We start from the raw sequence: 12,883 nt of genomic DNA, 5'->3' as shown, positions 1-12,883 counted from the left end.
TTATTTATAGGTGCATTTTTGCGTGTGTATATTAGTGAATGTATTAAGAACCTTGTTTTATTTATAATGTATGAATTTAAATTGTGTGGTTATGACTTTGTTTTCATACTTTGGCTAACTGCATTGGGACATTCTTTTTTATAATCATATTTTCTTACAAGTTGGAGCTTACGGCTATCATATTCTTTTCTGAAACTATGTTTTCTTACAAGCCACTAAGGGTGTCTAGAAAAATGTTGTTTCTCGAAAAGTTGTCATTTGTTTGAAGTGAATGCGAACTCGATGTGGCCAATGAATATACTTTTAACATGTTTGGGGAATGTAGTGATGCTATATCTTTTTTCTATTCAAATAGAATGTGTCCTTGCTCAATTTTCTTTTCAAAAGCAAATCCTTTGCCTTGATAGTCTTTGACTAAATGTAATGTACACGAGGATTGTTATAACAACCTAGCCTTGAACCTTTTAAAAATTACACATTGCGTACAAAACACATGAATGTCGAAATGGTAACAATAATAAAGTGAAATTGAAACATTATTTCATTTTTTTCTTCTTATGCTAAATGAATATCAAGAATTATCATCAAATTGTAGTAGCAATTTGAATATGACATGTACGGGTGTAATGTGACCAAAGTAAGATAGTTCACAATAAAATAAAAGGGGTAATCTATGGTTTTTTTGTCCTACTACTAAACATAAATTGTGGAAGAATGGATTTTATGATGATGGCGATAGATATGGTAGAGTGATAGAAAGATTGTCTCTTGTGGTCGTTAAGAATGAGATTGTCTCTTGTCGTAATTGAGTAATGGGAAAAACACATACAAAGGATGAGATGAGAAATTTGGTTAAATATAATGGAATTGCATTCTATGATAATGATATTTTATAATGGAAATGTATAAGAAAAATGAGTAGTATTAGTAGATAGGATGTCAATCATATTATTCATTATATTATCTCGAGGGAGACATCGAGGGAGGACCAACTTGGGTATTTTTTAAAAGAAAGCCCACAGTCCGATATGGGTAGTCGCACTTCGAAGCCTTTTAAAAACAAGGAAACTTTTCTTGGTAAACGTGAGGTTTGTTCAAGACTCCAACGACCATCCAAGTTCATATATTTATGTATATCAAGAGATTTCAAGTTTGTTTAAGATTTGCATGCTACACTTCCATTCCTATGTCCATAGTCTTTGAGTGGCAGGCTTTGATTTCAAATTTGGGAATTTTATGTGTCCTATGGGATATGAGCTAGTTTTTCCAACAATAGCTTCTGTTTTTTCTATCACATTGCTTTAGTTTATGACTTGAAGAATGGGAACAAAAGCAAAAACCTTAAAAAGTGGATATGTATCCCTTTATATTTTGCTTTTATTTATTCATTTGCTTTCAAGAAGAAAAGGCCATTGCGATCCATGTTAAAAAGATACCCTAGCTATTTGAAATTTGGTGGGCCATTGATCCCCTTAACGTATTCACATATAATAGAAGTGGAATAATGGCAAGCCAGTTGCGACACGTATGCCATTCATTCTTCTCAGTATATGGTAATAAAGCTCAACAAGTTGGAAGCCAACAAGCACATGCATCCTAACCGTGCATTACATTGCAATATGGTCAGAGTGCGATATTGTCAAAGTTCCACGTTCCCAAGCTTGTGTGGACCAACCTTCTATTGTAGTTCAACCTAGCACACAGTGCACTTGTAAAATTGTATAAGTTTTCAACCTTGTTCCACTTAGACTACTCCCCAAGAGTTTATTCAACACGTAAACGTAAGTGGATAGCTAACTTTCAAACTTGGTTCCTATAATACCATGGATTTATTGCTCAATCAATTACCCAATTTGCTACAATAAATAAGTTGCCCTTTTATTTTATCACATTGGTTGCTTGTTCACAAACTTCAAATGACTTTGAATAACATTACTCGCGTTTAGGGGAGAAGTGGCACTCAACACCCCCCCTCGCATATATAATTATATCAACCACATCATTAGATTTTTTGAATTCTACATCACCTTTGTATATAGAGAACTCATTTGCGCAAACTTCATTGTCCAATTCACTTTTGTACCATTGTTGTTATCACCTTATTTGAACGCTTGACAATATCATATTAGTCTACTCAAATTTCGAGACCTTTGTAAATTGAGCATATTCTAAGATCCACCAAATATTGCGAGAATGAAGCGTTGGTCGGAATTGGTGATCAATGTATGAGGTTTGCAAGGCTTAATTACCGTCATGATGGCCTTCATTTCCCTCACTCATCTGCAATACAATATGAACAAATATGAGCTCCCTTGCATGTGAGATGCCTCTATGAATGCTCACCCTCAACCTCTCTTGAACTCTCACATGAAACATTATAACAAAGAATCAAACCTTATTCCATTAGAAAATTCTCATATATGCAAATGTTGGCATGTTTAAAAGCGTGCTACTAATATGTCACTATGATGCGCATGTGAATCTCCTTTTCAATATATTGTTATGGTGGCAACTGGCAATCGAAGTAATAAAAACAACATTATAGCATCACTGTAGCACAAGTAACATATTATAATAAAATAGGCATCTCTCATAAAAGATAGCCTTATGTACACATGGCCCTGAGACTATAATGAACATCTTTGTAATAAATTAAAAGGCGGTGGAGACAGAGGCTATAACCTTATATCCCTAGCCTCGTTACTTTGCCAAATTGTGTCATGTCCTACATAACATAACACCTTGACGTTCACATACCTTGATCTATCATCTTCAAATTGGATATTGTTGGTTACTCAACAAGGGATATATGTGCGCCCATAGGCCAAATGTGTATATAAGTAGGTAGTATTAAGTGTTTTAGGAAGGAAAGTGTTTTATCAAGGAAATAGCCAATGATATTGTAAGTGAACGAGGTCGGTGGGAGAAGCCCACCCATCTTCTATCATTCTGTTGGTTGTTTATCTCTACTAGCGTCAACCTCACCTACGATGATTTGATATTGTTTGTGATCCATGGTAAAGTAGAAGTATTGGGTGCATGGACCTAATGTATGGTAATGTTGGCAGGAGGAGACATAACATGCATTTGTACCGATGCTTACAATATGTACCCACGTATGAAGTAGAAGTATTAGATGCAATGGATCTCATGTATGGCACCATTGGTAGGAGGAGAGGCGGTTGACATTTGTACCCACACTTACATGTATGTATATGGGCAACGTGGCCATCACGATATGGATATGGGTGGACATGGACGTCGAGACGGACAACTACATGTTATGGGCATATGTACATTACATATATTATATATATATATATATGTAATTGATAAAAACACAGCATAGGTTTCATTAATTTTTCTTCATTGTTGTGCCTTGGAAGAAATGTGGCTGCTTGACTCTATATCATGTTTGTGAAGCTGATCTTCTTCTTCTTCTTCCTCATGTTTGAAACAAGTTAAAAAAAACAGCTCAGAAAATCGACATCCATTTGAATTCTGTCGTCAACAGAAATTCAGCTCTGACGCGCGTGATCTCTCTCTCTCTCTCTCTCTCTCTCCATTGTTCTTTTTTTCCCTCTCTTCTTATCGTCAGTCCCCTTTTTCTCGGCAGAGCAGGGCCCATCTTCCCTAATGCGCTCACAGATCTCTTTCTTTGTTTTTTCCCCCCCCCCTCCCTGCAGTGAACCATTTGCTCTAATTTGCCGATAGATCGAAGCTTGCGCAGGGTTGTGATAACACCAGCGTCTCTGTAGAAGCTTTTCTAGTGTTCTTTTCCAAAGACTGTTATTGTTTGCTAGGTTTTGTTTTTTAGGTTAATTTTTTTCGGATTTAGTACCCCCCCTTTCTTAGTTTTTTCTGCCATGTTTTTCTCCGAGGGTTTATTTCACTAGGATTGTCTTCCCTAGTTTTTGTTTTCTTCTTTTTCTACCATGGAGAAGGTGCAGTATCAGAACTCCTCTTCCTCCGGAGGAAGGTCAAGAGGCAGAACATCAGCACCAACACCAACACCTGTACTGCCGCCACAGCAAACAATAACAAGAAATAGAAGAGGAGTTAGCGACGAAGAAGAGGTTCAAGAAGAAACTTTCAACATTCTACCTCTTCATGACATGCTGGCTGATCATGATGCCCTCCGATTCCCTGAGGTAAGAGCCGCCCATGCAGCACTACAGGTTGTCGGAGAGCTTCCTCGACCTGAGATGCCATGGCGAGGTGGTATGGATCTACTTGACTGGCTAGGAGCTTTCTTCGGCTTCCAAATCGGTAATGTGAAGAACCAAAGGGAACATCTTGTTCTATTGCTTGCTAACGATCAAATGAAGCTTCAGCCCCCGCCCGAGCCTATTGACCAAATGGATCAGGGTGTTGTTCGGAAACTTAGGAAGAAAGTGCTCAAGAATTATATTAGCTGGTGCTCCTTCCTTGGTTAGTAAGTCCATACCTTTTCTTTTCTTCTTCTAAAAGATATAGGAATTGGATGTGTAGTTTCATATAGGAAACTTTCCATTAATCAATTTATCCTCTTTTAAGATTTAAGAATCTGATATTTTATTTTCTAAAATGTTTTAACTTATGTGGAAAGAGCCTGCATAAGAAGATCAACCTCGTTGAACCTTCTAATATGTAAGAATCGGGTACTATAGTCACACAAGAAGCATTTAGAATTATGGTAAATACCATGATTTCTCCATCTTTGATTTACTAGAACACTAGCTATTTTATTAATAATGAATCTCCCTCGATACTGAATCCATAGAAGTGAGAAAGGAAGCAATAAAGAGGATTGAAAATTTGGGGCTGATATTGATGCAGATTGATGAGGTTTCCTGCTTAAAAAGACAAGCTGAAAACATATGGACCATCCTCTGTGAGGATATATTTATTAAATCAGAATTCATCTTATCTGCTAAATGGTCAAACTCAAGTGGGTGGTGGAATTTAACCTGAACTAGGTTTTCGTCTGATTTATGTGTCTTCATTTGGGAAGATTGAGGACAGTTGGACTTACCAACTACCTATATGCACTCTCAGAAGTGATCATGTGACCAGCAGGTTCTCAAATTCCATAGATATATGGGACTTATCTTACCCAACCTTCTTGGCAGTCAATAATTTCTAAAAGACTCCTCTATTTGTTAAAGTCCACTATTGGTTTTACAGAAGGTTGCTCTGTGATGTATCCCTGATGTAGTAATGGAATCGAAGCGCGTAGGTACTTCAACCAACCAGCTCCCATCGAGTGGTCTTGCAGAAGGAAAAGTGTTCCTATCCAGCTTTTGGGGTCATTACAGTGAAACCAGCCCTGCATTTTAGAGTGATGGATACTCCATTAGAGTTCATGCAAACTTCTCTCCCATTAATGCAGTTTGAGTGCCCCATAGGAGAGGTCTCTGCTCTTTGATGAAAAAGGTAGGATTGTTCGCTACTTGTAGAAGTAGCTGAATATTTACTTTATTATATGTTTGCCAACTGCGTCTTGCCCTCTTGGTCATGGGTGTCTCAATGTGAGCTTGGATTTGCCCAGCCAGCCTCAATCATTTTCCCAATATATATTGTAAGAAAGAAAGATATGTTATAATCTATTAGAGGCTGAAATCCGCATGCGAGGCAAATATTGATTGCAAACATGGGTGACCAAAACAAAAATAAAAGCTCTGGGCTTCTTTGTAAAGCTCCATGATATTGATGTTAATGCATGAAGTTATGATTGATGGTTATTCTTGAGATAGTCTTACAAGCATAAGATGGGTGGTGGTGAGGGAATGCAATGATGAAGTATACTGATTGCATCCGAGTGATCATCAGGTGGATTGACATGGTGGGCAATCATCTCCATGATCAGTCACTGGTATGTCCCATGGCCTTGTATCCTGGTTCCCGTCTTCCCCATTGTTGGCTGCATTTCTCTGCTTGTCTAATGGTGTCTACTTGACCCATGTATATTGATGATGATGATATATTAATGTCCACTTGTGCCCAACATGGACCAACGATGTTACGAAGCACTGGCCCTGGCTGTGTAAGTGGGCATTTTAAATGCTAAAGAAAAAAAACAGAAATAACAAAAGTAAGCCTGTTGCTGAATTTTGCTGCTGTTTTGTTCTCCCATAAGTGTTGAGTAGACGCACAAAGAGTATTCCTTCTGTTATCAGCAATGGTTCTGTCTTCATTAAGATTTGTTAAAAGCGAGCACAGCCGCATAGGAAATCCTGAAAATAATGCCTGATGTTTACATTTTTCAGTTATTCAAATGTGACACATTCTTCTTCTTTTGTTACGCTGAGAAATAGAGATCCCAAATTCCCCTTTTTCTGCTCAATATTCTGCCAACCCCTGTTTTCATTTCAATGTGTGTGAGCGAGCACATATCTTTGTGATTGCATGTCTTGTTGTATTGGGAGGCATGTCTGGATGAAAGTTTAGACATCAACAAGCTCTGCCCAGTAATTTTACCAATATTGAGTATTAATGCAATCGCAATAGTACTCAAAATTAGACTGTTCTCAACTTGTGTAGAGAGCTTCCAATGTGGCTGTGGAAGACACTGGTATCCCTTTCTTTTCCTTTACACACACATCCAGATATTCTTTAACAAACAGTCTCAGGATATAGTGGACCCTGCTGGAATGGCAGTTTTGAGGCATTGTCAAGTTTGCATCAAATATGCACTTATAAACTCTTTGAAGTGCATGCACTATTGGAATTTTTTCAATTTCTAGTAGCATTACAACGGACAGTGTTTGCAGAGAGTGAGGGGGAGAGTGGGCAAAGGGCGTAAGCTATGTATAAACAGGTGGATTGTCTTTCTGATAATAGGTAAGAAGAACAACCTATGGCTCCCAAAGAGTAAGAACCAGGTGAATGACCAGCGCGAGCTTCTGTACACAGGCCTCTTCCTTCTCATTTGGGGCGAGGCAGCAAACCTCAGGTTCATGCCAGAGTGCCTTTGTTTCATCTTCCACAACATGGCTGGAGAGATGAACCGCGTCTTGGAGAAATATATTGATGATACCGCCCAACCCTTCCGGCCGAGCTACTCTGGGAAGGACTCCTTCTTGCATCAGGTAGTCACGCCTCTTTACAACCTCGTTAGGGCAGAGGCACAAGCATCCCAGGAAGGTAAAGCTCCTCATTCAGCATGGAGGAACTATGATGACCTAAATGAGTTTTTTTGGTCAAAGAGGTGCTTCACCCAGCTGTCATGGCCGTTGAACCGTTCATGCTCTTTCATGCTTGATCCAGCATCAGCTACTGCTACTGCTGCTTCAGATGAAAATAGAAAGCTCTTTGGACATCAAAGGAAGGTTGGGAAGACAGGTTTCGTTGAACAACGCTCCTTTTGGAATGTTTTTCATAGCTTTGATCATCTTTGGACTGGGCATTTTCTATTGTTGCAAGTTATGATCATCCTAGCCTTCCATAGCAATGATAATCCTTGGACACAGCTGGCAGACAGGGAAGCTCAGGCACGGATTCTCTCTATTTTCATAACTTGGGCTAGTCTTCGCGTTCTTCAGGCCGTGCTTGATATATTTATGCAATTCCGTCTTATTTCTACACAAACACTCTCGATTGGCCTTCGTATGATCTTGAAGATTGTAGTTGCGGCTGGTTGGACTATTATCTTTCTGATCCTCTACATCAGGATGTGGAATCAAAGGAATTCTATCCGCAGCTGGTCAGGTGATGCCAATACAGCATTTATCCAGTTCCTCGAAGCTGCAGCGGTGTTCATATTGCCTGAAGTCATCACATTGGGCTTGTTTTTCCTCCCTTGCATCGGCAACGTAGTGGAAAAGTCAGAATTCAAGATTTTCTATGCTCTTACATGGTGGTTCCAGTCTCGTTGGTTTGTGGGCAGAGGCCTCCAGGAAGGTATCTGGGACAGCATAAAATACACACTATTCTGGTGCCTTGTGCTTCTTACGAAGATTTCTTTCAGCTACTTCCTACAGGTGAAACCACTTGTGAACCCAACCAGGGAGCTTGTATCCCTTCAGGACATCGAGTATTCGTGGCATGAGTTTTGGGGAAAGGGCACTCGGTTTGCAGTAGCAGTGCTTTGGGCACCAGTGATGCTGATCTATTTCATGGACACTCAGATTTGGTATACAGTTTACTCATCACTTGTGGGTGCCTTAGTAGGTCTATTTTCTCACATTGGTGAGATCCGAAACATCCAACAACTGAAACTGAGATTTCCATTCTTTGCAAGTGCAGTTTTCTTCAACCTCATGCCTGAGGAGTCATTGCTACCTGCAAGAGCATGGGGTACGTGGTCTGCTACCATCAGCGATGTCTGGCTGAGGCTCAAGCTTAGGTATGGATTTGGAACAAACTATAAAAAGCTTGAATCCAACTCTTTGGAAGCTGGGAAATTTGCATTTGTTTGGAACACAATCATCCATATCTTCCGAGAAGAAGACATTATCAGTGATCGGGAAGTGGAGATCCTGGAGATTCCAGCACCTGCTTGGAACATTAGCGTGATCCAATGGCCATCTGTGCTGCTCTCTAATGAGCTTCTTCTTGCGTTAGGACAGGCTGTCGATTTCAATGGCAAGGATGACAAGCGCTTGTGGAAAAAGATTCGTAGAAGTGAATATAAGAAATGTGCTGTGATAGAAAGCTATGGTAGCATCAAACACATTCTTCACAGAATTATTAAAGAAGGCACCAATGAGCATGCCTTAATTGAAAGGATATTTTCAGAGATTGAACATTCAATTGATAGTGGAACATTTCTACAGAATTACGTAGTGAAGGAGCTGCCAGAAGTGCATTCTCGGGTTCTTGCTCTTGTAACGATTTTGGACACGAAGCCAGGCCCCAAAGCTCTACCTTTGGTAGTGCGTGCTTTGCAGAATCTATATGAAGTTGTAGTAAGAGATCTACGTTCAGAAGAATTGCAGAGGCAATCATCTAGTGGCCTCGTTGTTGCAGAGGAACTCTTGTTTTCAGATGCCATTGAGCTTCCGAAGCCCAAGGAGGCATCTTTTTTCCGGCAGTTAAGAAGGTTCAAGACCACTCTTAGCACTCGGGAAGCTATGAACAATGTCCCAAAGAACCTTGAAGCCAAGCGGCGCATTGCCTTTTTTAGCAATTCTCTCTTCATGAAGATGCCACATGCTCCAACTGTTGAAAAGATGCTTGCTTTCAGTGTCCTGACCCCTTATTACAGCGAAGATGTCATGTATAGCAAAGAGAAGCTGCGTGCGAAAAATGAGGATGGCATTTCCATCTTATTCTATCTCAACAAGATCTTTCCTGATGAGTGGGACAATTTTCTCGAGAGGATGCAGAGGGAGGAGGATCTGAAAGATATGAAGCAGTTATGGGAGGCGGAGAATGTGTTACACCTGAGGTTATGGGCTTCATATAGAGGGCAGACTCTTGCGCGAACGGTACGGGGCATGTCCTACTATCATAGAGCCTTGCAAATGCTTGCCTATTTGGATGATGCCTCCGAAGTCGAAATGCAACATGGTAGAGAGTTGTTGGCAGCTACTTCATCGATGGGCACACAGACAGAAGGTGCTGACATTGCACGTGAGTCCAGCTCTCAATGGTCTTTCAGTCGCCGAAGCAGCGGTGTCGGTGCTCTCTTCAAGGAAGCACAACAGCGAGCCACTGCCAGCATGAAGTTCACATACGTTGTTGCTTGCCAGATATATGGTTCCCAGAAGGAAAGGAATGAGGTCCAGGCAGATGACATCCTGTTTCTTATGAAAAAGCATGAAGCACTTAGGGTTGCCTATGTTGATGAGATTACTGAACGCAACTCAAAATTGTATTTCTCGGTCCTTGTTAAGTATGACCAACTGCATGAAAGGGAGGTAGAAATTTATCGGGTTCAGCTACCAGGCCCATTGAAACTAGGTGAAGGAAAGCCTGAGAATCAAAACCATGCACTTATTTTTACTAGAGGTGATGCAGTGCAGACGATAGACATGAATCAAGATAATTATTTTGAAGAGGCATTGAAGGCCCGAAATTTGCTGCAGGAATTCACAAAGAAACATGGTGTGCGTCGCCCTCAGATTCTGGGCATTCGAGAGCATATATTTACTGGTTCAGTTTCCTCTTTGGCCTGGTTTATGTCTGCCCAGGAGACAAGTTTTGTGACACTAGGTCAGCGTGTGCTTGCTAATCCCTTGAAGGTGCGGATGCATTATGGTCATCCAGATGTATTTGATCGATTATGGTTTCTAACAAGGGGAGGCATCAGCAAAGCATCCAAGGTTATCAATATAAGTGAGGATATTTATGCTGGCTTCAATTGCACTCTAAGGGGAGGAAATGTAACTCATCATGAGTACATTCAGGTGGGGAAAGGCAGAGATGTTGGGCTTAACCAGACAGCCCTTTTTGAGGCCAAAGTTTCGAGTGGTAATGGGGAACAAATTCTTAGCCGAGATGTCTATCGCCTTGGCCATCGGCTAGACTTTTTCCGCATGCTCTCCTTCTATTACACAACCGTGGGCTTTTTTATCAGCAATATGATGGTCGTGTTGACGGTATATGCATTCTTATGGGGCCGTGTTTACCTAGCCCTAAGCGGCCTAGACAAGGGTATTGCTGCTAGTACTCTTGGCAATGATGCTCTTACTGCATCTCTCAATCAACAGTTCATTGTTCAGCTTGGATTATTCACTGCCCTTCCTATGATTGTGGAAAATACAATAGAGTTTGGGTTCACAACAGCAGTGTGGGATTTTCTCACAATGCTACTTCAGCTTTCTTCTGTGTTTTTTACCTTCTCTTTAGGCACTCGTGCCCACTTTTTTGGTCGAACTATTCTTCATGGTGGTGCAAAATACCGTGCAACAGGTCGAGGGTTTGTTGTGATGCATGAAAGATTTGCACATATTTACAGGCTCTTTGCGAGGAGTCATTTTGTGAAAGGAATTGAGCTTGTGCTGTTGCTAATTGTATACATGAGTTATGGTTCTGCTGGTTCTAATCCCACATCGTATATCCTCATCTCATTCTCAAGTTGGTTTTTGGCACTTTCGTGGCTCATGGCCCCATTTCTCTTCAATCCCTCAGGATTTGATTGGCTTAAAACAGTTGAAGATTTTGAGAATTTCTTAGATTGGATCTGGTATGAAGGTGGCATTTCCATCAAGTCAGAGCAAAGCTGGGAAGCATGGTGGTATGAGGAACAAGAACACTTGCAGAATACAGGTTTCTGGGGGAAAGTTTTGGAGGTCGTGCTCAGCCTGCGTTTTTTCTTCTTTCAATATGGAATTGTGTACCAACTGAATATTGCAAACAATAGTAAGAGCATCCTCGTGTACCTGCTGTCATGGATCTACATTGTCGTAACACTTGTCTTCTACATGATTCTTGGAGTAGCTTCCAGAAGGTATTCAGCAAAGAATCACATCTATTACAGATTGATTCAATCAATGGTAGCGCTTTCTGTCATTCTACTTGTCATATTGCTGTTCGAATTTACAGCCTTTGAATTTGTGGATGCGGTGGTGAGCTTGTTAGCTTTTCTGCCTACGGGTTGGGGTTTAATATCTATAGCCCTAGTGTTCCGGCCACTTCTAGTGAGGCTGAAGGTGTGGCCATTGGTGGTTTCCGTCGCTCGCATTTATGAACTGGGCTTTGGAATCATAGTGTTAATTCCTGTGGCAGTGTTATCTTGGCTGCCAGGGTTCCAATCAATGCAAACAAGGATTCTTTTCAATGAAGCATTTAGTCGAGGCCTTCAAATTTCTCGTATACTGGTTGGGAAAAGGCCAAATCCAGGCTATTAGGGTGGCTGCAAGAAGGTTGAATCTGGTGGAGATGCTGATAAAGCTTAAGAAAAGGCTGAATTCGGGCTGTGTGCCAGAAGAAGGGGATAATTGATGCTGAAAAAATGTCTAATCTGTGGCTACAACTTCTAGGCGTTGAGAAAGTGCGCAAGTGTGAGCAAATATCCTGTATTTGAATGTTCGGAAAAGTGTCATTTTTTTCTGATAAGTTTAAATCTTTGTCTACTACATTCATTCAGAAAGTGTGTTTTTTTATGTGCAAAGTTTACAAGCAGAGATCCTGGGATTTGAATCTTTCAAAAAGTGTCACAAATTTTATGTTTCAATTTACTCTCCAACTGCTACAGCTAGCAAAGAGTTACCTCTCTCAATCCACTGATGTAGCTCAGATCTTTGGATTATAAATTACAAGTATTCATCAGATCTATCAGATAATGAATTACTTTAGGTGCTAACCTGCAACCTGTATTATTTATAGAAACAATTGGACTGTATTTAATTCATCCAGATACTTCTAATGCATGCACTCTTCTATATGCAACTGCCTGATATTTGATCACTAGTTCATTATGGGAGGTGTTTGGTCAATTATGAAAATAATATTAATTTTTGTGCTACATGCACAAGTTTGTTGGATTCTAAAAGTGCTTTTCTTTTCTGGATTTGCTGAACCTTACTACGGATGTTGGAGATGACATGGAAACTGCCCTGATGTCAATGATAGGGATGCAGCAGATCCCCCGCCCGGTTCCCCGGGCGACATATGTGCGGACAAAGAGCTGCCTGCCCTCACGGGCAAGCTAACCCGCCGGTTCATCCGGATGAAAACCAACTGGTTCATCAAACCCGCCCCTTTTTCATCAAGGCCTTCATGATGATGAAAACCGCATGCAGATTATGGCCGGAATTGCCAGGGCAAAATAAACTTAGTTTGAATAAACTTAGGTCACCTCCTCTCTTTTTATTCACAATACGAAAAGTTACCAAGGAAAAACGGAAACAAAAAATACCCTGACTTTTCACTGCTTATAATAATGTATGCTCCTTCCAAAATAAATCAACATAATACTGTTTAAGTAGAGGTAATTGTTGGGTCTATTAATTAGACT

General features: G+C 40.4%; 1 protein-coding gene across 2 annotated transcripts; it reads left to right on the top strand.

The window, feature by feature from the left end:
- The first annotated feature begins 3,807 nt into the window (after positions 1–3,807).
- Positions 3,808–12,308, top strand: LOC147865381 (callose synthase 12-like). 2 transcript variants are annotated; one of them, XM_087318168.1, is made up of 2 exons: positions 3,808–4,431; positions 6,823–12,308. In XM_087318168.1, exons 1-2 carry the CDS (start codon positions 3,936–3,938, stop codon positions 11,772–11,774), a joined length of 5,448 nt encoding a protein of 1,815 aa, XP_087174294.1. In that variant the 5' UTR covers positions 3,808–3,935; the 3' UTR covers positions 11,775–12,308. The 2 variants fall into 2 exon arrangements, with proteins under 2 accessions (XP_087174294.1, XP_087174295.1); XM_087318169.1 differs by lacking the exon at positions 3,808–4,431 and adding an exon at positions 5,655–5,858 and having other exon boundaries at positions 6,828–12,308.
- Positions 12,309–12,883: the final 575 nt, after the last annotated feature.

The sequence above is a fragment of the Azolla caroliniana genome, unplaced genomic scaffold, assembly GCF_043228905.1.
Source record: "Azolla caroliniana isolate FFs.n. ecotype wild unplaced genomic scaffold, voAzoCaro1.0.p SCAF_4, whole genome shotgun sequence".
NCBI classification, from domain to species: domain Eukaryota; kingdom Viridiplantae; phylum Streptophyta; class Polypodiopsida; order Salviniales; family Salviniaceae; genus Azolla; species Azolla caroliniana.
This window is presented reverse-complemented; position numbering and strand designations above follow the sequence as displayed.